The 26,041-nt window shown below is 34.1% G+C and overlaps 1 protein-coding gene across 4 annotated transcripts; it reads right to left on the reverse strand.

Moving 5' to 3' along the window:
• LOC129755196 (uncharacterized) lies at positions 1–26,041 on the reverse strand. Of its 4 annotated transcripts, none has more exons than XM_055751568.1 (4): positions 25,899–26,041; positions 19,538–19,772; positions 19,355–19,476; positions 1–288 (listed from the first exon to the last, which is right to left on the reverse strand). In XM_055751568.1, exons 1-4 carry the CDS (start codon positions 25,995–25,997, stop codon positions 97–99), a joined length of 648 nt encoding a protein of 215 aa, XP_055607543.1. In that variant the 5' UTR covers positions 25,998–26,041; the 3' UTR covers positions 1–96. The 4 variants fall into 4 exon arrangements, with proteins under 4 accessions (XP_055607543.1, XP_055607542.1, XP_055607544.1 ...); XM_055751567.1 differs by lacking the exon at positions 1–288 and adding an exon at positions 1,815–2,255; XM_055751569.1 differs by lacking the exon at positions 1–288 and adding an exon at positions 1,815–2,255 and having other exon boundaries at positions 25,770–25,911.

Genomic DNA, 26,041 nt, shown 5'->3' on the forward strand with positions numbered 1-26,041 from the left:
TTTATTATTCTAAACATCACAACTAGTTCTACAAGTTTATTTCAACCAAATACGGAGCCAGCTATTGCGAGTCAACTGATAGTCTCGAACAAGCTCCTACAGAAGTTTATCAATATCCTTGACAATATCCAGAGGATTGGTCGTCGGAGAATAACGTGCAACGGGTTGACCCTCCTTGTCGACTAGGAACTTGGAGAAGTTCCATTTGATGAGACTACCCAGGACGCCACCCTGTTTGTGCTTCAGATATTTGTACAACGAGTCGGCCTCGTCTCCATTGACGTCGATCTAGAATTTGGAAAATAGTTTTAAGGTAAGCTTATTAGATTCATGCTTTTGGGGGATAATTTAAGGGTTTTATTTGAAATCAGATGTTAGTCAGTAAAAATGACGAGGATTATTCCTCGTACTAATGACTAACATAATTCATATAATTTTCCAAAATTACCCACTTGATTTAAAAAAGCAAATTGACTAATCTACTGTCTTAGGGGGCATCCATTAATTACGTAACGCTCCTAGGGGGGGGGGAGGGAGTAAGCTCGAGCGTTACGAATTGTGACATAGGGGAGGGGGGGAGGTATGCTCATCGTTACGTAACGATTTTTTCCTTAAAAATTTTAGTTTCATCGCAGCTATTATGATGTCATGCAATTTTTGCAGAATGATAAGCCCACTAGAATCAGCTTAAAATTTGTAAGCTTCAACATGATTAAACTGGTTTGCAACCTTCCCTTTTTAATGATTCTGAGATAGACTCCTTAAACTGTGTATTGGATATCCAAGAAATAATCGCTACACAGCAAAAAAAAATGTAACGATGGACGATGTAATTTCTGGGGATTACAGATTTCTGTTGCAATAATACATCTAAATGATGTACACAACTCGAATACGTCGTGAAGTGTAATATCACAACCTTCTATGTGATATCGCATCAAGTAGTCAATGTTTTCCTTTGTTGACGTTCAAATTTGATTTCATTTCAAAAATTAAGAAACGGATTACGGACCTCAGCTGTATTTGTTTGGCTTGTAAGTACTACCAAAATTAATCAAAAATATAAGCAAACCCACAGCTTGAAAAATAATTTCATTATTTTTCATTTTTTAGGAAATTTGGCCCATATGGATCAGCGGTAAGAAACATATTCTTTGTCTCCAAACAGCCGGGTACATCGAGACAATGTAAAATTAGGTACCTTTTGCGACTCAAGTTATGTGCAGGTATTTGATGTAATATCACACTACTTTTTTTGCTGTGTAGAAAACCGAATATTAGATATGTACATTTACCCCCAAGAACTCCATTCAACCTTAAGACGGAAATGTTACTATTTAGTGGAGTATATTTTACATAGTTGTTTAATTTATTTTTCTCCTTGAACAAAATAAATTAAACAAGGTAGATCATCAGTTAACAAGCACAGAACAACTAGTAATAAGACAATCATTTTATTTTATCAGATAGTTATCATCAATGAGTACTAAAAAGCGATTTGGATAGATATTAATTCCCTTTCGAAGAACGTTAATAAATTTTATATTAAAAATCTTTTCTTACCATCGAAAACCATTATTCAAAAACATGAAAAGATGGGGGGGGGTAATTATCAGCGTTACGTAATTTTAATAGGGGGGTACGTCCAAGTGTGACGATTTGTGACATACGGGGGGGAGGGGGTCAAAAAAATGCATTTTTTGCGTTACGTAATTTATGGATACCGCCTTATACAAATTTGGAACGGTGAACAACAAGTTTTAATGTTTTCTTTTTTCAATTTTTTCGGATAGTTAAATAAAAAACCCATAAAATGCACAGTTTTATGATGTTTATTTGAATGCATATTGTTATACTTCTAAAGCTATCTATACCCAAAGGTGAGTTATTCCAAAAAATAGTATCTGTAGTTTTGTAGTCCAGCACTGGACAAGAGAATTTTTTCTTATCATTTCCAATGACTTAACTCAACAAATACTAAGAAGCAAAACATCAAAATGAACAACATTTTTTTTCAATTCAAATGCAAAAGCTCTCTAAAGCCGACTTTAGGTGACCAGTTTCTACAGAAGTTTGTCAATGTCCTTGACAATATCCCGTGGATTTGTCGTCGGGGCGTATCGTGCCACGGGTTGTCCTTCCTTGTCAACCAGGAACTTTGTGAAGTTCCACTTGATGAGACTGCCCAGAATGCCACCCTGTTTGTGTTTTAGGTATTTGTACAAAGGATCAGCCTCGTCCCCATTCACGTTGATCTGGAATTTTTTTAGACAAAAATAGTGTTAGTAGGTACATGTTTAGTATGTTTGTGCGTTTGAATTGTCTGTTGGACTTGTGTAGGAAGATAAATCACCATTAGGGCAGGGATTCACCGTAATATTGCATTTCCGTTTCATGATTTGTATTTTTTTTCATAAAAAAAGTGTCAGGTTTTTTTCGAGTAGAGTTATTGAGATTAAGATAAGTTGATGATTCTAGCACTAGATTCAGTTATTTTTTTTTTTGAAAAAATTCATCAGTGCAGAGAACTTTTAAAAGTTATTAGCTAAAGTCTGTTTCACATAGAATCTGATCGCATCTTTTCATTTACTGCAGCGCCCCTAGTTGTCTCATCGAGAATCTATTGACAGTGTTTTGATTCGGATGGTTTGTTTACTTAGTGGTGAAAATTTCATCAAGATTGAAGCAGCCAGTCAAAAGTTATCGACGATGGAACGCGAAAAGCGAGAGAAAATTCTGCACACTCACGTAGAAAAACCGACGTGGTCAGGGGTAATGATCGTGAATTTCCTGAAATATCCTGAAATCGACTGTAAATTCGGTGCTGCAACGCTACCGGGAGACCCTTACGGTGGATCGAACAAAACAAACCAGGCGTAAAAGTGGAACATATGACCGGAAGCTGCGAGCAAAGGTAATTCGAACAGTTCACAATAATCCTGAAATCTTCTTGCGTGAGTTGGCGAAAAAGTTTAAGACGAACCACAGTACAGCTCGACGAAATTGTTTGCGATAAGGCTTGCGGTCGTATCATGCAAGCAAACACCCCAACAGGACGCTGAAACAAAACCTGGTTGCCAAAACCAGGGCAAGAAAGTTGTACGAGAAAGTGTTGACCAAGTACAACGGATGCATTTTGATGGACGACGAAACTTACGTCAAAATGGATTTCGGACAAATACCCGGTAGCAAATCCGGGAATGTTGCGAGTAGATTCAAGTTTGTTTTCACAGATAAATTTGCTCGTAAGTTGATGGTTTGGCAAGAGATCTGTAGTTAAGGGAAGAAGACTAAGATTTTCATCACTGGGGACCAGGGATTGAAATGTTCTTGCTCAAGCGGCTGAGCATCAAGGCTCCTGAAGCTCGAGAGCGAAGAAAGCTGGAGCCAATTCTAGCCCAACAATAAATGCTCAAATTAAGCTCATACCTCTTCTGGCTCTAGGAGACAAGGTTTTGCATTTTGCTTTGAGTTTGTTAGCTCAAGGAGCCGAAATTTCTTGAGCTTGCTGGCTCAGCAAAATTGTAACACTTGAGCTTAGTGATGTGTGCTATTGTGGTGCTGTGTGAGCCAACGGCTTTCTTATGCACCAGAGACTGTGGAAGGGCTTGTTGGGATTAATAAATTGCATGTTAAAGATTTCTTGTAACTGGTAAAAGTTACCACCACTAGTAACTATGAAATAGTAAAATTTCGAAATTTTCGGAAACCCGCCAAATGAAAGGGCTTGTTGCGAGGATTATTAAAATCAATGTTAGAGAGTTCTAGTTACTAGTTAAAGTTACCAGCACTAGTAACTATGAAATAGTAAAATTTACTATTTTTCGGGAAAAACGCCAAATGAAAGGGCTTTTTGGGAGGATTATTAAAATCAATGTTAGAGAGTTCTAGTTACTAGTTAAAGTTACCAGCACTAGTAACTATGAAATAGTAAATTTTACTATTTTTCGGGAAAAACGCCAAATGAAAGGGCTTTTTGGGAGGATTATTAAAATCAATGTTAGAGAGTTCTAGTTACTAGAAAAAGTTACCAGCACTAGTAACTATAAAATAGTAAAATTTACTATTTTTCGGGAAAAACGCCAAATGAAAGGGCTTGTTGCGAGGATTATTAAAATCAATGTTAGAGAGTTCTAGTTACTAGTTAAAGTTACCAGCACTAGTAACTATGAAATAGTAAAATTTACAAATTTTCGGGAAAAACCCCAAATGAAATTGCTTTTTGCGAGGATTATTAAAATCAATGTTAGAGAGTTCTAGTAACTAGAAAAAGTTACCAGCACTAGTAACTATAAAATAGTAAAATTTACTATTTTTCGGGAAAAACGCCAAATGAAAGGGCTTGTTGCGAGGATTATTAAAATCAATGTTAGAGAGTTCTAGTTACTAGTTAAAGTTACCAGCACTAGTAACTATGAAATAGTAGAATTTACAATTTTTCGGGAAAAACCCCAAATGAAATTGCTTTTTGCGAGGATTATTAAAATCAATGTTAGAGAGTTCTAGTTACTAGTTAAAGTTACCAGCACTAGTAACTATGAAATAGTAAAATTTACAATTTTTCGGGAAAAACCCCAAATGAAATTGCTTTTTGCGAGGATTATTAAAATCAATGTTAGAGAGTTCTAGTTACTAGTTAAAGTTACCAGCACTAGTAACTATGAAATAGTAAATTTTACTATTTTTCGGGAAAAACGCCAAATGAAAGGGCTTTTTGGGAGGATTATTAAAATCAATGTTAGAGAATTCTAGTTACTAGTAAAAGTTACCAGCACTAGTAACTATGAAATAGTAAAATTTACTATTTTTCGGGAAAAACGACAAATGAAAGGGCTTTCTGGGAGGATTATTAAAATCAATGTTAGAGAGTTCTAGTTACTAGTTAAAGTTACCAGCACTAGTAACTATAAAATAGTGAAATTTACTATTTTTCGGGAAAAACGCCAAATGAAAGGGCTTGTTGCGAGGATTATTAAAATCAATGTTAGAGAGTTCTAGTTACTAGTTAAAGTTACCAGCACTAGTAACTATGAAATAGTAAAATTTACAATTTTTCGGGAAAAACCCCAAATGAAATTGCTTTTTGCGAGGATTATTAAAATCAATGTTAGAGAGTTCTAGTTACTAGTTAAAGTTACCAGCACTAGTAACTATGAAATAGTAAAATTTACTATTTTTCGGGAAAAACGCCAAATGAAAGGGCTTTTTGGGAGGATTATTAAAATCAATGTTAGAGAGTTCTAGTTACTAGTAAAAGTTACCAGCACTAGTAACTATGAAATAGTAAAATTTACTATTTTTCGGGAAAAACGCCAAATGAAAGGTCTTTTTGGGAGGATTATTAAAATCAATGTTAGAGAGTTCTAGTTACTAGTAAAAGTTACCAGCACTAGTAACTATGAAATAGTAAAATTTACTATTTTTCGGGAAAAACGCCAAATGAAAGGGCTTTTTGGGAGGATTATTAAAATCAATGTTAGAGAGTTCTAGTTACTAGTTAAAGTTACCAGCACTAGTAACTATGAAATAGTAAAATTTACATTTTTTCGGGAAAAACCTCAAATGAAATTGCTTTTTGGGAGGATTATTAAAATCAATGTTAGAGAATTCTAGTTACTAGTTAAAGTTACCAGCACTAGTAACTATGAAATAGTAAAATTTACTATTTTTCGGAAAAACGCCAAATGAAAGGGCTTGTTGCGAGGATTATTAAAATCAATGTTAGAGAGTTCTAGTTACTAGTTAAAGTTACCAGCACTAGTAACTATGAAATAGTAAAATTTACAATTTTTCGGGAAAAACGCCAAATGAAGGGGCTTTTTGCGAGGATTATTAAAATCAATGTTAGAGAGTTCTAGTTACTAGTAAAAGTTACCAGCACTAGTAACTATGAAATAGTAAAATTTACTATTTTTCGGGAAAAACGCCAAATGAAAGGGCTTGTTGCGAGGATTATTAAAAGCAATGTTAGAGAGTTCTAGTTACTAGTTAATGTTACCAGCACTAGTAACTATGAAATAGTAAAATTTACTATTTTTCGGGAAAAACGCCAAATGAAAGGGCTTTTGGGAGGATTGTTAAAATCAATGTAAGAGAGTTCTAGTTACTAGTAAAAGTTACCAGCACTAGTAACTATGAAATAGTAAAATTTACTATTTTTCGGGAAAAACGGCAAATGAAAGGGCTTGTTGCGAGGATTATTAAAATCAATGTAAGAGAGTTCTAGTTACTGATAAAAGTTACCAAAACTAGTAACTATGAAATAGTAAAATTTACTATTTTTCGGGAAAAACGCCAAATGAAAGGGCTTTTTGGGAGGATTATTAAAATCAATGTTAGAGAGTTCTACTTACTAGTTAAAGTTACCAGCACTAGTAACTATGAAATAGTAAAATTTACTATTTTTCGGGAAAAACGCCAAATGAAAGGGCTTTTGGGAGGATTGTTAAAATCAATGTAAGAGAGTTCTAGTTACTTGTAAAAGTTACCAGCACTAGTAATTATGAAATAGTAAAATTTACTATTTTTCGGGAAAAACGCCAAATGAAAGGGCTTTTTGGGAGGATTATTAAAATCAATGTTAGAGAGTTCTTGTTACTAGTTAAAGTTACCAGCACTAGTAACTATGAAATAGTAAAATTTACTATTTTTCGGGAAAAACGCCAAATGAAAGGGCTTTTTGGGAGGATTATTAAAATCAATGTTAGAGAGTTCTAGTTACTAGTAAAAGTTACCAGCACTAGTAACTATGAAATAGTAAAATGTACTATTTTTCGGAAAAACGCCAAATGAAAGGGCTTGTTGCGAGGATTATTAAAATCAATGTTGAAGAGTTCTAGTTACTAGTTAAAGTTACCAGCACTAGTAACTATGAAATAGTAAAATTTACAATTTTTCGGGAAAAACGCCAAATGAAAGGGCTTTTTGCGAGGATTATTAAAATCAGTGTTAGATAGTTTTAGTAACTAGTTAAAGTTACCAGCACAAATTACTATAAAAAAGTAAAATTTACAAATTTTTGGGAAAAACGCCACATGAAAGGGCTAGTTGTGAGGATTATTAAAATCATTATCAGAGAGTTTTAGTAACTAGTTAAAGTTAACAGCACAAGTAACTATGGAATAGTAATACTTTAAATTTTTTTACACATTAACATTGATTTGTATAATCCTCGCAAAAAGCCCTTTCATTTCGCGTTTTCCCGAAAAATTGTAAATTTTACTATTTCATAGTTTCTAGTGCTGGTAACTTTAACTTGTAACTAGAACTCTCTAACATTGATTTTAATAATCCTCGCAAAAAGCCATTTCATTTAGGGTTTTTCCCGAAAAATTGTAAATTTTACTATTTCATAGTTACTAGTGCTGGTAATTTTAACTAATAACTAGAACTCTCTAACATTGATTTTAATAATCCTCGCAACAAGCCCTTTCATTTGGCGTTTTTCCCGAAAAATAGTAAATTTTACTATTTCATAGTTACTAGTGCTGGTAACATAAACTTGTAACTAGAACTCTCTAACATTGATTTTAATAATCCTCCCAGAAAGCCCTTTCATTTGGCGTTTTTCCCGAAAAATAGTAAATTTTACTATTTCATAGTTACTAGTGCTGGTAACTTTAACTAGTAACTAGAACTCTCTAACATTGATTTTAATAATCCTCGCAAAAAGCAATTTCATTTGGGGTTTTTCCCGAAAAATTGTAAATTTTACTATTTCATAGTTACTAGTGCTGGTAACTTTAACTAGTAACTAGAACTCTCTAACATTGATTTTAATAATCCTCGCAACAAGCCCTTTCATTTGGCGTTTTTCCCGAAAAATAGTAAATTTCACTATTTTATAGTTACTAGTGCTGGTAACTTTAACTAGTAACTAGAACTCTCTAACATTGATTTTAATAATCCTCCCAAAAAGCCCTTTCATTTGGCGTTTTTCCCGAAAAATAGTAAAATTTACTATTTCATAGTTACTAGTGCTGGTAACTTTAACTAGTAACTAGAACTCTCTAACATTGATTTTAATAATCCTCGCAACAAGCCCTTTCATTTGGCGTTTTTTCCCGAAAAATAGTAAATTTTACTATTTTATAGTTACTAGTGCTGGTAACTTTAACTAGTAACTAGAACTCTCTAACATTGATTTTAATAATCCTCCCAAAAAGCCCTTTCATTTGGCGTTTTTCCCGAAAAATAGTAAAATTTACTATTTCATAGTTACTAGTGCTGGTAACTTTAACTAGTAACTAGAACTCTCTTACATTGATTTTAATAATCCTCCCAAAAAGCCCTTTCATTTGGCGTTTTTCCCGAAAAATAGTAAATTTTACTATTTCATAGTTACTAGTGCTGGTAACTTTAACTAGTAACTAGAACTCTCTAACATTGATTTTAATAATCCTCCCAAAAAGCCCTTTCATTTGGCGTTTTTCCCGAAAAATAGTAAATTTTACTATTTCATAGTTACTAGTGCTGGTAACTTTAACTAGTAACTAGAACTCTCTAACATCGATTTTAATAATCCTCGCAACAAGCCCTTTCATTTGGCGTTTTTCCCGAAAAATAGTAAATTTTACTATTTCATAGTTACTAGTGCTGGTAACTTTAACTAGTAACTAGAACTCTCTAACATTGATTTTAATAATCCTCCCAAAAAGCCCTTTCATTTGGCGTTTTTCCCGAAAAATAGTAAAATTTACTATTTCATAGTTACTAGTGCTGGTAACTTTTACTAGTAACTAGAACTCTCTAACATTGATTTTAATAATCCTCCCAAAAAGCCCTTTCATTTGGCGTTTTTCCCGAAAAATAGTAAATTTTACTATTTCATAGTTACTAGTGCTGGTAACTTTAACTAGTAACTAGAACTCTCTAACATTGATTTTAATAATCCTCCCAAAAAGCCCTTTCATTTGGCGTTTTTCCCGAAAAATAGTAAAATTTACTATTTCATAGTTACTAGTGCTGGTAACTTTTACTAGTTACTAGAACTCTCTAACATTGATTTTAATAATCCTCTAGTACTGGTAACTTTACTAGTTACTAAAACCGTCCAACATTGATTTTAAAAATTAATGCGACAAGCCCTTTTTTAGTTACTTCTCGAACAGCAGCAGTGAAAACAAGCTCAACGAATTTGAATCGGTTGAACCAACAAGCTCAAGCTCCTCTGGAGGCCCACTTCCATCTGTACCGTTGAGCCGTCAACACGTACGCCGGAGCATCGTATCGTTGCTGTGTACCTGCAGGAACATTTTTACATTATTTATTTTTTCCTTACCTGTTTTTCAATCAGCACTTTTCAGTGCTAAAATTATTTCTATTTTCTTTTATTCATATTTTTCTCTTTTCTTTCCAGCATGGGGAAGTCTTCGGCCGGCTCAAGGGCCGGAAGAAAACGGATTGCTGAACCTAATCCAGGGCCATCTGCCAAAAAAGTTGAAATTTCCAATTCATTCGATGTCCTTCATAACATCGGTGATGAGGAAATATTCATATTTAATTCTGATAAGAGTACTAAGAAACCTTCTTCTTCTTATACTCTTAAAAACGAAAAGGTTCCACCAATTACGGTCACGATTCCTGACTTCAATGCCTTTCGGAAAGAAATCGTCACTTCCGTCAAGGATGTGAAGATTTCTTTTCAGATCGGTCGAAGGGGAACTGCTCGTATTTTGGCGGAATCTTTTAATGATTTTCAAAAAATTTTAAATTATTTGAATAATAAAAAACATCAATTTTTTACGTACGACACTAGAAGTGATCGTCCATTTAAAGTTGTACTTCGTGGTCTCACCGGCGATCAGACACCGGATGAGATCACATCTGAATTAAATTCTTTGTTAGGTTTTTCTCCAATTCAAGTAATTCAAATGAGGAAAAGAACCAACACGAATAATATCAGTAGTGTTGGTTTTGCTCCTGAGCTTTATTTGATCCATTTTAAAAAGGATCAAGTTAATAATTTGCAAATTCTTGAAAAGGCTCGTCTTATGTTTCATTGTCGAGTCAAATTCGAACCTTTTCGAAAATCTTCAACCAATTTCCTTCAAAATATTACGCAATGTCGTCGTTGTCAAGCTTTTTGTCACGGCACTAAAAATTGTAGAATGAATGCCAGATGCATGCTTTGCGGCTCATTCGATCATGAAAAATCTAAATGCCTTTATGGTGGTGATAAACCAAAAACAGAATTTTTCAAGTGTGCAAATTGCGCAGGTAATCATTCCTCGAATTCGCTAGACTGTCCCATCAGGGCAAAAATTATTGCTTCTAGGAAAAATCCCAAAGTTTCCAGAAAAGTTTCTTCTCCTCCTTCCTCTTTTTCGTCTTCACACGTCGGGCCGGCAAACAACCTGCCTGTTCGCATTCAGCCTCGGTCTACATTGGAATCACGGCTGGGTAATACCCGAAGTGAGTTTAATGTTACCTGGGCTGATTCTGCGCCCCAGACTCGTTGTTTATCGTTCTCAGAGGTGGTTGAAAATGGGTTGCCCTCTCCAGGCATAACTAATAAAAATGGGAAAAAACCAAGTCTCAACGTTCATGCGAAGGCTTGGGAAAATCCCCGAAATTCAAATACTTGTTCTTCTCTTTCATTTTCTGATCCTAACAATTTTGTTGATTTGGGTGAGATTACTGAGGAAAAATTAAAATTTTTGCATCAAAATTTAATGGAAATGATGCAACTTATGTTGAAAGCAAATTCAATGTTTGAAGCTTTCCAAACTTCTTTTAATTATGCTAACAAAATTATTATGACTTTACGATTCCCTCATGGATCCAAATAGATGTTTAAATATTATGAATTGGAACGCTAGATCTTTGCTGGCTAACCAAGATGAATTCTTTTTATTTTTGAAAACTCAAAACATACATATTGCTGCCATCACTGAAACTTTTTTAAAGCCAGACAATAACTTAAAAAGCAATGCTTTCTTTAAAATTTTACGAAATGATCGACTTGATCGACAAGGTGGGGGTGTAGCTATTGTCATCAATAGTCGTCTCAAATTTAGACTTCTTCCTTCTTTCAATACAAAAGTCTTAGAAACAATTGGAATTGAATTAGAAACTTCTATGGGGAAAATTATAATTATTGCCGCATATTTGCCTTTTCAATGCAGCGGTGAACAGAAAAATTTTTTGAAGGGAGATTTACAAAAACCCACCAGAAATAAATCTAAATTTTTTGTTATTGGTGACTTTAATGCAAAACACCGATCTTGGAATAATATTTCATCAAATTCAAATGGGAATATTTTATTTAATGACTGCTCTGCAGGTTATTACACTGTTGAATATCCTAATGGGCATACTTGTTTCTCTTCGATTAGAAATCCTTCCACAATTGATTTGGTTCTAACGGATTTAGGCGAGCATTGTAGTCAATTAGTTACTCATGCGGACCTCGATTCAGACCACCTTCCAGTAACTTTTTCTTTATCCCAAAGTCCCATTGAAAACCCTTTAAAATCAACTTTTAACTTTCAAAAAGCTGACTGGGAGCGATATAGGAATTTTATTGAACGTAATTTGAATGTAAACGTTCCACTGAATTCAATTGAAGATATTGATTTGGCTGTAGAAAATTTGACAACTTCAATAGTCAATGCTAAAGCCGCTTCAATACCCAAAGTTAAACATAAATTTAATCAACCTTTAATTGATGATGATCTTCAGTTTTTGATACGACTGAAAAACATTCGTCGGCGCCAATATCAACGTACTAGGGATCCTTATTTGAAATTTATTTATTGCGACCTTCAAAAAGAGATCAAACGTCGTTTAAATTTCATTCGTAATGAAAATTTTGCCAAAGCAGTAGAGGACATAAAACCCTACTCAAAGCCATTTTGGAAATTAACTAAAATTCTGAAAAAGCCCCAGAAGCCAATTCCTACTTTGAAAGACGGGGATAAACTTCTTTTAACGAATGCAGAAAAAGCTCAAAAATTGGCCCAACAATTTGAGTCTGCTCATGATTTTAATTTAAACGTTGTAAGTCCAATTGATGCTCAAATTTCCCTTGAATTTGATGATATTCTTTCTAAACAAAATGTATTTGAAAGTTCTTGTGAGACAAATATTGATGAACTTAAATTGATTTGCAAAAAATTTAAAAATATGAAAGCCCCAGGGGAAGATGGGATTTTCTATATTCTTATTAAAAAGTTGCCTGAAAGCACTTTAAATTTTTTAGTTAAAATCTTCAATAAATGTTTTCACTTGGCTTATTTTCCCAATAAATGGAAAAATGCCAAAGTAACTCCAATTTTAAAACCTGGAAAAAGTGCTTCAGAGCCTTCAAGTTATCGACCAATTAGTTTGCTTCCATCTTTAAGCAAACTATTTGAGAGAGTTATTTTGAATAGAATGATGATTCACATTAATCAGAATTCTATTTTCCCTGATGAACAATTTGGTTTTCGTCATGGACATTCTACTACACATCAACTTTTGAGTGTAACTAATATGATTAACGCTAGCAAATCTGAAGGTTATTCAACTGGTGTTGCTCTTCTTGATATTGAAAAAGCTTTTGACAGTGTTTGGCACAAAGGTTTAGTAGCTAAATTAGCTCGATTTGATTTTCCTGTATATCTCACCAAAATTATACAAAATTATTTGACTAGCCGAACCTTACAAGTAAGCTATCAAAATTCATGCTCTGCAAGGACACCCATTAGAGCTGGTGTCCCTCAGGGCAGTATACTTGGGCCAATCTTATACAATATTTTTACTTCTGATCTTCCTGATGTACCAGAAGGAAAAGGTAGAAGATTATTTGCTGATGATACTTTGCTTTCAGCCAAAGGTCGAAATTTACGGGTGGTACGCAGTAGATTGCAACAAAATTTAAATTCCTTTTTGAATTACTTGAAAATGTGGAAAATTTCTCCTAACGCTTCCAAAACTCAACTTATTTTATTTCCCCATAAGCCAAGAGCTCAATTTTTAAAACCTAATGAAAATCATTCCATAACTTTTAATGGGGTTTCATTAGAATGGTCTGATCACGTGAAGTACTTGGGACTTACACTTGATCGGAATCTTACTTTTAAAAATCACATTGAAGATATTCAATCTAAGTGTAATAAATATACTAAATCTCTTTATTCTCTCATCAACAGGAAATCCAAGTTGTGTCTGCGAAATAAGTTACTTATCTACAAACAAGTGTTTCGACCAGCGATAATGTATGCAGTTCCGATTTGGTCTAGCTGCTGCGCGACGAGGAAGAAAGCCATCCAGAGGATTCAGAACAAGGTTCTGAAAATGATTTTGCGGCTTCCACCTTGGCACAGCACCGAAGATCTTCATCGGATCGCAGGCATAGAATCGATCGGAGAGATGGCCAACAACATCATCTCCAACTTCAGAGGCAAATCGATGCAGTCTTCCATCGCAGAGATTCGTTCTCTTTATAACTAGTTTAATTTTAGGATAGTGTTTAGTTTTAAGTTTAAAATATTTTTGCCATTACAGGATGTTCTCCTACATTAAATTCTTAATTGCGCTAAGCAAATTTAATTCTTACAAATAAATTTTTAATATCTAGTTAACTATAGGGCTCTGAACAGTTCATTATTGAGCTGAACACCTAATTTAATGAAAAAAATGTAATATAAATGTAATGATGAATTGATACAAATAAAGACATATTTAAAAAAAAAAAATAAAAAAAAAAAAAAAAAAAGCTCCTCTGGAGGCATGAGCTAACGGGCTCACAAGACAAAAAAAGAGCTAAGGTTTCTTCCAAATAAGAGCTTAGCAATACGAAGCTCCGGAGACAAAAACGATAGGAGCTTCGTCGATTGCTTTGTAAGCGGAGCTATGGAAAAAATGAGCTATGAAGCTCGCTCAAATGAGACTAATTTTCAATCCCTGCTGGGGACACAATGAATGGAAATGTTTACAAAGAATAATGTCTCCAGAAGAGGGTTTTGCCATTCATTCGGTCCCACAAAGGTCCGGTGAAGTTCTGGCCGGTCCTGGCAAGCTGCCACTACAGCCGGGATGTCGTTAAGTGATATCAGGAGAAAAAGATCGATTTTGTTGAAAAATGTATCAATCCACCAAACTGACCGGATTTTCGTCCCATCGAGAAATATTGGGCCATAGTTAAGGGCAAACTGAAGAAATGTTGCAGAACCATGAAAAAACCCGCTCAAATGGAAAAGTGGTGGAACAAGATGGCGAATGAGGTTACCAGCAGTACTGTGCAGAAAATGATGGGTGGTATCACAAAAAAAGTTCGAAAATTCATCCGAAAAGCTGAAGAATGTTTTTTATGTATTTTTTTCCTTAAAGTGCAATAAAAACCCTACAAAATGAAATTTTTACTGTTGTTGTTTGTTATTTCTTTGCGAAGAAATGATTTATTTTATCCGACCAGATTCTATGAGAAATAGACTTTAATTATTAGGATCAATACGTGATCCGTTGATATATTTACAATAAACAATATACTTAGATTGCACTTGGAAATCCTACCTAAATATGTGTGTGCTCGTAGTGCTACCGGCAGATCCCGGCAACGTTATACAATCCGTGTAGAGCACATCTCTCAGATTAAGCTTTTTTCCTCAGATTTAAGCTTTTTTTTCTCTAGTTTGAGCTTTCATTTCCTATGCTCTCAAGGCCCAAAAAGCTTAAATCTGAGGAAAAATAGCTTAAAAACGAGATTCACCAACACTTAGTTGAAAGATGTTGGTCGCCCCGGATCGGAAAATTGGACCAAAATCGGTTGGATTCCGTTCAACCCGTGAATCGGTTAGAAATCAGACCAGAAATCCAACCGAATTCGGACGAATTCAGTGCTCTGGTGACACAACTTTTCGGGCGACGATAAGTTTTTGCGAGTGAGCTGTCAAAACAACGAATGGTCAGGAAAATCTAACAGAATTCCAACAAAAAACGGAGAGATTTAAACTGACAACTAATATTTTGACAGTAATCGGTCCGGTTGCTAATTCGTTCCGATCCGGGACACGATACATAGACAAATCGTGTATCGTTGCCGGGATCTGGCTACCGGTAAACAACTGCAACTTCAGCCACTAGTGCAGGGGTGTCAAGTAGCATAGCAAAGTAAAAATAGTAAGGCGGGGTAATACCACAATAGATCACCTTAATGGTCACAGTGGACTCTCTCCCCAACAGAAAAAAAATCATTCTGGTTGGGAGCTCAAGTCCTTATCTCAGTAGGGCTTTTTCAAACATATCATGTTTGGCACAGTACACTTTTAGTGCATTTTTGGCACAGAGATTTGTTTATTTGTCATAGGATTTTTGCAACCTCTTCTGTGGGTGTAGACTTATTTAAAAGCAGAATCGAAACCACCAACTTGTATCGAGAGCTTACCTTAAAGTAGATATTCAAAAACCAGAAATATATCGGGAAAGAGGTGTGCTCAATTCGTTGTAGCTTTTTTGAAGCTTTTTTAAAGATTTTTTTAGGTTTTATGTGCATCTTTATAAAATTTGTGTCAAAATGTTTAAAAATAATATTTTATTTATTTTCAAAAACAACAAGTTGTGTCTTATTTGATTTAGAAATAACTATGCACTGCTAGAATAGAAAAGGGTGGCGTTATCTACTCTGAAGTGAGCTAAATACCCAAATTAGTCAAAGATTCCAGTGTTAATTTTGGAGCAAAGCTTGACTGAATTTCATTGTTTTTAGAATAAACTATTTGTTTATTTGTTTTTTAAACAAACAAAATCGTCACCCGGGATAGGGGCTTGTGATATAGCTCAGTTGGCAAGTCTGTTGTCTCCTGAGCCGATGTCCGCGAGTTCGAGCCCAAGAGTAAACATCAAACACAGTTGTACCGCATAAGTTTTTCAATAACGATTCGCCTACTGTAACGTTGATAAAGTCGCGAATGCCATAAATATGGTAAAACGACTATAATCAAAACAAAAAAAAAGTCAGCCGGGACTATGCAAGTATATGGTTGCTCACCCCCAACACAGACAACTTTTACGGGACGCAAACGCCTGCTTGAGGTTCAAAACTCGGTTAAAACTGGTGGATTTCTGATTGGATAAAAGAACACAATGTCAATATTTAGAACGAAACTCGGGGAGAACTTGATTTTCTCTACCAATAAAAGAAAACGCTATTATTGATGAAGTTTAAAGCATGCATCACTAGGGTGTCCCAAAATTGCATTAGTTCTGGGAATCTGGGGGCTCACCCTCCAAATGGTAGAATAGGATGTGCCGAATAAACTTTTGTATGGAGCTGACTAAAAAAATCATGTTTAGAGGTTCCGCAAGCGCGATCTTTAAAAAAGTCCACTTCAAAAGATTTGATTTTAAATAAATTCTGGGTCCAAAAATTTTCATAAAATTTTTATATTTTATATTTTTTTAATTTTGTTTGAGTTAAAAACTACACGTAAAAAATACAGAATGAACCAAATTTGTATCAAAATGTAAAACTAGCAAGCTATTTTCAAGGAAAAAAAATTTTTTGGTCCAAAAGTTTTGAATTCAACTGACCAAAATGTGTACCAAGCGTAGAATATTTTTGATACCAATGCCATCAAAAGATGCGGATTTTTGTGCACTTAAACTTTGCTGAACAAAACATGTGGTTTGTATCAACGTGTGAACAGCTATTCATGATGTAATGCTTAACAAAAATAACAATTTAGGATATTTTTTATTTAATTTATCAAATTTGTCTTAATAAATACCTACTTTAAAATCAAAATACTTGCAAAAAAAGACTTTGATGGTTTAAAGGAGTCATCAGAAGGCCATATGCCGAATTTGAGCAGAATCGGACAACAGGAAGGGGTTGCACTGAATCTCAAGTGGGAAAGGGATTCTGAGACATAGTGTTCTAAAGAAGCATAAAAAACTGGTTTTTCATCATACATTTTTGTCTTTATCAATCGATTGCTTGGTTATGTAAGTTTTATTAAAATTTCAATTAAGACTAACATTTCACCTGAAGACTGCAACTCGATTGGACTTAAAACAAAAAAGTTATGGCTGTTCAAAGATTGTATTTTGGTTACAAATTGTCCTGTAAAACTCAATGAGTAAAAAGTACTCATTGTGTGTTAAACGACAATTTGCCACAAAAATACAATCTTGGAACAGCCATAACTTTTTTGTTTTAAGTCCAATCGAGTTGCAGTCTTCAAGTGAAATGTTAGTCTTAATTGAAATTTTAATAAAACCTTCATAATCAAGCAATCGATTGGTAAAGACAAAAATGCATGATGAAAAACCAGTTTTTTATGCTTCTTTAGAAGACTATGTCTCAGAATCCCTTTCCCACTTGAGATTCAGTGCAACCCCTTCCTGTTGTCCGATTCTGCTCAAATTCGGCATATGGCCTTCTGATGACTCCTTTAAACCATCAAAGTCTTTTTTTGCAAGTATTTTAATTTTAAAGTAGGTATTTATTGAGACAAATTTGATAAATTAAATAAAAAATATCCTAAATTGTTATTTTTGTTAAGCATTACATCGTGAATAGCTGTTCACACGTTGATACAAACCACATGTTTTGTTCAGCAAAGTTTAAGTGCACAAAAATCCGCATCTTTTGATAGCATTGGTATCAAAAATATTCTACGCTTGGTACACATTTTGGCCAGTTGAATTCAAAATTTTTGGACCAAAAAATTTTTTTTCCTTGAAAATAGCTTGCTAGTTTTACATTTTGATACAAATTTGGTTCATTTTGTATTTTTTACGTGTAGTTTTTAACTCAAACAAAATTAAAAAAATATAAAATATAAAAATTTTATGAAAATTTTTGGACCCAGAATTTATTTAAAATCAAATCTTTTGAAAGTGGACTTTTTTATAAAGATCGCGCTTGCGGAACCTCTAAACATGATTTTTTTTAGTCAGCTCCATACAAAAGTTTGTTCGGCACATCCTAATCTACCATTTGGAGGGTGAGCCCCCAGATTCCCAGAAGTAATGCAATGTTGGGACACCCTAATGCATCACTACAAATATGGATGCATTAAAAAGGGTCTATCTCGGAGCTATGTGAACGAAATAAAAATGTTTTGTACTCAAATTGTATTGTTTTAACTGCACTTTAAAGGAAAAATAATAAAAAAAATGTTGTTGATGACTTATAGTTCTGTCGAATGGTGAAGCGCCGCAGTGTGTTTGATGAAGCATTCCACTACAGTAAATTCAGCCAAAAATTACCAACAAAAATAGTCTCTAGACGAAAAACGAACCTGACAATTATTCTCCACTGAAGAAGGCTACAAAAAATAGCCGAAACGTCTGAACAGTAGTAAAAATCATTCGTTTTGATTTTCAAGAATATGACTGATTAAGCCGTTAACCTTTAAAACTTCAAAATAAAAATCATCCAGTCGAAAATTAATATCAAAAAGATAAATACAATAGGAGTTACTTTTTATTGCTAAAGATAAATGCAATAAGAGTTACTTTTGAATGGACAGAATTTCATTTACTTTATTTTATCCGGTTTTTACTTATTGATTTTTTCCGATGAGTGGATCAGCTTTTTTTTTATCAACTTACGTGACGGTTCGGGTAACTTTCCTGTGTACCGGTGATAATCTTTTATTCATTCCTTTATTTTTGCATTACTCAGGCAGTCAAAATAACTAACGGTCTTACAATAAGTTTTTGCACTACTTGAAATGCTATCGTCAGAGGACGAATAGGCTATATCTAGTTAATTGGGAACGTTCTTGAGGATCAGTCTCACCCATCAGAACTAATTCTAAACATCTCAATGCGGGTTACCATCAAGAGCTCTTGGGAGGAGAGCACAGGAAATGGTCTTCACAATCGTGTGAAACCTGGCGTGGGAAATTAAAGTATCACCCCAAATCCACCCTTTACCCTTCCTTTTCCAAACATTAATCCTCAACCCCATCCCCTATTCCTTCCTTCCCTTTTCCTTAGAGACAGTTAAGAGAGTTCTAAATTTAAGTAGTATTTAAGGAAAAGCAAACACATACTACTCTAAAAATAGAATCACCGTTAAACCGTCAACAGATTTTTAAGCTTCTTCGGTCGTAATAAAGTCGAATAAAGTAAAAAAAAGCATCACTTTTGCATACTTCTAGCTTTTGACAATTCTCTTTGGTGTGTTTGGAGACATCTGGTGGCCCAGCCAAAAAACAAAAATTGGCAAAAACGTACGTTGGAAATTTTACACAAGTTTTTTGGGCTAGCTTGTGCGTCTGTGCTCTGTGGTAGTAAGCGCAACGAGGTAATATTTCGCAAGCCGCGTCACCTGCCTCGTAGAATAAGCCCCAATGCATATTCCTAATCGAGAAGTTTCTAGAAACAACAAATATTTGCTTATTGATAACACCGAACTCACCTTAGCAAACACATCTCCAACATCAGCATTGGCACTTCTCAAGTGACAAACCATTTCTTCTCCATCCTTCTCGGGCATTTGGGAACCGAACTGATTGCAAGGGAATGATAGCATTTTGAATTCTACAAATAGAGGCATGACAAAATAAGTAAAACTGTAAAGACTACCACAAGAAAATCTTACCCTTTCCCTCGTACTTTTTGTTCAGTTCCGTCATCTCTTCGTAGTTGCCCTTGGTGAGGCCGCACTTGGAGGCAATGTTGACGATCAGCAGGACCTTGCCCCGGTACTTCTCCAGGCTGATGTCGTTGCCCTGGCCATCCTTCACGGTGAAATCGTATACCGATTTGGCGCTCTTGTAGTCCGAATCAGCCATGTCTGCGGATTCCGTGCTTCCAATGTAACGATAGGCACAATACTGAGGAGAAAAAGGCAGGTTGATTAGAGGCTATTTGATAAATTTGTTTCTAATTCTAGCTTTCTTGTGGGAATGGGGCATCTGGCTTGCAGCTGCAAGTATCGTTGGGCTAAGAGACATAAGAAATTTATATTTTTACGGGGAGTTAAACAAAATACTGACCGCAAATTATAGTTCGACTGTTGCAAAAATTCTTAGAACACTTGTAAAAAACGTTTTTCTGCTTTTATTGTTGCAAATAATACAAGCATACTGAGTTCGACATAATGTGAGTTTCAAAAAGATTTCCAACGAAACTAGTCTAATTAAAATCTCCAGGATTAGGTATTGATTTTCAACTTATTCAACCATCAATGCTATCGGCTATAAGCCAAAGTAAAATATTTTATCAGTGACTCGATATGTTGTCGTATAGGTACAAAGATAGAAATAATCAGTTTCCAACACAAAGTACAATAATGAGAGAGGAAAAAGATTAGATTTGTTCATTGACTTTCCTCCTACGATGGATGATTGATGGCTTATTTCATGCTACTTTTGAATGAACATATCCGCAAGGCTAAGTGTAATCAAAGTCCAGTAACGCGATTACAAGTCACCGTTTGTATATAGATTGAGTCACGAAACAATGTTAGTATGTCTAAGCGTGACTTGCACATTTGTGATAACTAAAAGATGCGGTAATTGCGGAAGCCTGGCCTTTGTTTTGAGCAGGTGAAATCTAGAATAATTTTTCAAATGGTCGTACGGGAAAAGCACAGATCAGCGGGAAGACTGTTATAAAACATAACAACTCAACAATGAATGAAAAATAGTTATTTTTCTCACAATATATAGGTTCTTATGATTTGGTGATTGTATGAATATTTCATTGTTGTCATACTATGCAATTATTCAAAACTACCCAGTAGCGATTGGATCGATATCCAAACATTTGGAGAAACAAAGGACGTGTCTCTGGTGGTGTAAATAAGTTTTTATCCAGCAAAGAAGCAACGGAATGAAGCTTTGAGATGGAAAGTCAATCTGAAACTTGATGGCGAATTAATAAAAATATAAAAATAAAGCACTAAAATAATTTGAATTTTTGAATGTAATTTTATTTAATAATTTGAGTTACTATAAAAGTAGAATGGAATGCTAATTATTTCCAGCAAAGAAAACAATCGATAATCAGGTGTTTGATGAATGAAGAGATTGGTTATCTAAGATATTACATCAGAAATCACAAAATGTCCAATTTCGATCAAAATCATAAAAATTGCAGCTAGAAAATCGGATACAACCATTAATCAAACATATATCGGGGATTTTAAATTTTCAAAATATACATCAGCAGCCGAATTCCGGCATTTGAAGAAAATCACCAAAAATCTCTTCTAGAAAAGAAATTCTAAAATTGTCGTTCTCTTCATAAAAATGTCTTTTCTTCTTGGCTGATTCCGAAAAAGTAAAGAGAAAGAAAAAAAAATCAAATGTAAGAGAAGAAAAAAGTATAGTTCACCTATTCACCGCTAGACGTCTTTGACGTTTGCTGTCGGTGAGACTTTTTAAAGGGACTTATTGTTCGCACCGTCTTTCTCCCATGTTAGTTTGTTTCCCGATATTGAGCATGGTAATTAGATAAAAATTATATTTGAAATACTGAAAACTATTTATAACAGCAATGTTCAATATTGCTAGATAAAATATTTCAAATCTTGCTCACAACCGTGCATGCAATTAAATATGAAAAAAACATATCGTTGAGTGTTGAAGGCATCATTGGACATTTTGAAAAATGAAGCTAGAAAGTTACTTGTTTGTAAACAATCGGATGTGTTGATAGGTGACGATGTTAATAATTTTACCACAGAATTTGACGAAGTACAATTAATTAGGTTTAATCGATTACCTGAGCCAAGATATCGCAATGTTGTTAGAACTTGTAAATGTACCGGAATTGTTGTTGTTCTTTCATCCTTCAATGGGATAGCGTTCAATAGTTGATCCAATAAGTTAATAAACTTCTCAGCCAAACATTTTGGCATTCGAAAGAGTTTTTCGAAATTTCCATCCGAAATATCAAATGGATTACTAATATCTCTCAAATAACGACGATGCCGAAGTAGTTCGATTTATTCTTGGCGTTTATACCATTTTTTTGCATAGTAATATGATACATTATTTTTAAGTTTTAATAGGTATTAACGTTTAATTTAGAAAAAATCCACACTGAAAAGAAATGTCTTTTTAAATTTCCGAAGCAAAAAAGCCGAAGAAATTAAAAATCTCGTTTTCTATTTCAAACGTCAAAAAATGTCTTCTTTGAATTGATCGGAATGTCAATCTAAGACAATATCACAACGAAAAAATTCCGAAGAGATTGAAAATCATGTTTTCTTTTTTAAACGTCAAAAAATGTCTTCTTTAAATTCACCGGAATTTCAAGATAAGAAAATTTTAAAAACGTCTTCAATAATTTCTTTTCTTTCACGACATTTTTTGCCCGGAATTCGGCTGCAGAAGATGACATACCAAAAAGGAATTTGAAACAAACGTCACCTGATGAAACCACAGACATTCTTTTTTTGAGAATGCAAAAATGATTTCCAAAAATTCATTATCCTTCAATTTAACAAATAAGTTCCAGTACGACATAAAGAAAGGAAACATAATTTGAACGAATCAAAAACGAGTTCAATTATCTTAAGTCAAAGAAGTAATTTATTATTAATCTATGTAAATAACAATGAGATTCGAACAATCGAAAAATATATCATAAAAAAAATCTCGAGATAAAATCGGGGACGTCGAAGACGAGTTAACGGATGTAGAAACGAATCCACAAAATGGATAGTAGCACACAAGGAAACAAATATCTCTACGCAATATAAAACAATATGAACTCTAATGAGAATAAACGAAAACGAACAAAGGATAAATCATCCTAAGGGATCATCATCATCAATCATCAATAAATAAGTCTAAAGTTAAAATATCTCAAAACTTTATTCAACGTTTAGAAACCTACAAGTTAAGTTTCAAATTGGGAAAAACTTGGTTTGTTTATGACAATTTCTAAGTCTCGCAAACAAACACCCTTCCTGATGGAATCAAAGCGTTTAGAGGCAGCAAGTTGATTTATGTTACAGTTCAACTATTTTCCATAGTAAATTTATTGTTTTGGTTTAGTTTTCGTTGTATTTTGAGGATAATTTTTGATATTTAAAAAATAGCGACGTTTTCTTAGAGTAAGCTAGTCTAGGACAAAAGGCAAGAAACCATATCAAATGGCCAAGTTTAAAGGAAAAAATAAAGGGGAATAATGCGAGGGCCTATAGAATTGAATGAAGACAAAATTTTATATTTTTTTAAGTTAAAATTTCATAAGAAACTAGCTGAACCCGTACGAACTCGTTTCGTGTTTAGTTTAAATGTATTATGAGTGTATGAAAATGGTAATTGGAATGCATTTTTACGACAATAATCCATAAAATATTTAACAGCATTTTTGAAAGACCATTTTGGTTGTCTACCAAACACCCGTGCACGAATTTTTAGCTTGTTCGGATGCATAGTCACGCAATTATTGAAGAATATGAATCAGTTACGATGTACAATAATGAAATTACTGCACAAATTTTAAGCAGTTTTATGGACGTGCCTTTTTTCTGGCCTTTGATTTAGAATTTGAAATCAGAAATCGATTGTTTATTTTGTAAAGCTTCCGTGTTTGAATTTTCGTCTTAATTCGATGCATAGGGGCGGCTCTTTTTGCTGATGCTGACCCCTGCCATAAAATTAGACTTCTGAATCAAATGCCCGTGTTGTAAAACTCCCATGTATTTGATTTCATCACAATCCGATGTATAACTATGACAATATCGTGAAATCAGTTAATATTTCAAATCGATGACCCCTTTTGCTGATCCCCGATTCCAAATTTGACACCCGAAATCAATTACTCGTTCCTTAAAACACCCATGGGACCATTCAAGTATTACGTAACGCGTTTAGGGGGAGGGGGTGGGGCTGGAGAGGGTATAGCAGTTTGTTACGGTTTGCGAATTTTTGATAGAAAATGTGTTACATAGGGGGGGGGGGTATCGAAAATGACCGAAAGTTGCGTTACGTAATATTTGAACGGCCCCCATGTGCAAATTTTCATCGCAATCAATATCGCAAATATAGTGTAAAATTCATGACACCTGTAATCAATTACCTTTACTGTTAAACTCTCAAGAGCCAATTTTCTTTACAATCCTACGCACAATCAAGATAATATCGCAAAAATCGAGCGAACAGATAATATGGACGACCCTTTTTACCGACCCCTAACTCAAAATTTGAAGTCTGAAAGCAATAAGGCGTCCTTCAAAACTCCAATGTGGAAATTTTAATCTCAATCCGATGTAGAATAACGTCAATAACGTTAAAAGATTTATATGGACGACCCCTTTGACCTACCCCTGATTCTAAATCTAAAACCTGGAATTGATATCACAAAAACATTAATCAGTTGATATGGACGTCCCCTGACTCCAAATTTAATACCTAGAATCTGTTGTGGAAATTTTTATTTCAATCCAATGTATGAGAATAAAATCGCAAAAACATCAAACCGTTAATATAGACGACCCCTTTGGGCGACCCCTGTTCCTAACTTCCTTACCTGTAATCAGTTGCTCATCTCTCAAAACACTCAGGTGCAAATTTTCATCACATTCCGATATATAATAATGCCAATATCGCTAAAACAATATTTGTGATGTATGGACGACCTCATTCAAAAGGAGTCATCCGAAAATCTTAAAACATTCTTCATCATTCCTGGTACTAATGAGTATCCATGCCAGATCTCAGCTCTCTAGGTCTTAAGTGGCTGAGCCTATAGAGGACAAACAAACAAACCAATATACAGAAATTGCTTTTTCTTCTCGATTTTCGGTTGATTTTTCTCGGTGATTTTGAAATAACTTCCATTTAGTTTACGTTTCGGTTTACTTTATTAAACATTTTCACCATCTTCAGAACTGTTTAAAATCGAAAGTCTGAGGTAAAAAAGATAAATCATTATTCTGAAAAATGAGTCTAAGGAAAGTTTTTGGAAAACAGTAGATTAATGTTGAGATATAAAGCTCATAAATATGTGTCAGAATTTCAAACTTTTGCAAATTTATAGGATAAATCATGGAATAAAAATAAAAAATGTGATAATACTGAAATCAGTTTGGAGCCAATAAGGCGTATTTCTTGAAACTACGCTTTTAAACTTTTGTGTTTCATCAATTTTATTTTATTAAAGTCATACGTAGGTATATTTTTTTGTTGATTGCGTTATTCATAATTATAAATCCCTTGAGAAATACTTCAGAAATGATAACAAAAAATAAAGCGAATTTTAATGCATCTCTTTCACTACGATTTATAGATTGATAATGAGCAGCTTCAAAGCTGTAAACACTTATGTTTATATCTTATCTTTGAATACGTGTTTTGATACGATTGATAAAATAAGAGCTTGACGCGATTGAATATAAAATGTAAATTTGTTGTTAATGTTAACCTTATTTCCAAGTTTTGTTTTCTTAATTTGCTTAGTTTTAAAATTTTCAGACAGTGGTGTCATTGATGAAAAGAAAAAAAAGATTCCTTAAAATGTCATCCTCGTCGCTAATTTGTAACATCTTGAACCTTTAGGATCCGTGGTTAAACTAACAATAATCGTTAGTTAACGTTGGCATAAGATAAACACTATATAAATACCTGACTACTTCGATACTACAGCCACTCAAGTGTTAATCATTTTATTTGCATTTTATATTTTGAAAATTTTGTATATTATTGTTAAGCTAATCTAGAAAAGAAAGGTTTTTGTTTATTTTCTGGATCCCACCGATGCACCATGATGAAATTGAAAATTCAATGTTGTAAATATTCCACCCCAAAAAGGTGTCACTCATGACTTTTCGAACCGAAATAAATCAAAACACAAAAAAAACAATATCTACATACTGACAGAGCTGCTGTTACGACACCAATGATCACAAATTTTCGCTCGACCATTCCACTCGTTCAACTAAACTTATAAAGTTAATTTTTCCAGAAGTAATTCTTCCGATAATCAATTGTCATGCTACTTACACCGTATTTCACAACACACGAAAGCTTCTCCGGTACTGATGATGGTGTTCTCAGCCAGGGGTTGAGAGAACTCACAAATTTATACGATGGCCGAATCATGCTCACCCTTGCTTGCCGGCTCCGAATTAGCTAGCGTACTCCAA

This window comes from Uranotaenia lowii, chromosome 3 (genome assembly GCF_029784155.1).
Source record: "Uranotaenia lowii strain MFRU-FL chromosome 3, ASM2978415v1, whole genome shotgun sequence".
Taxonomy (NCBI): Eukaryota; Metazoa; Arthropoda; class Insecta; order Diptera; family Culicidae; genus Uranotaenia; species Uranotaenia lowii.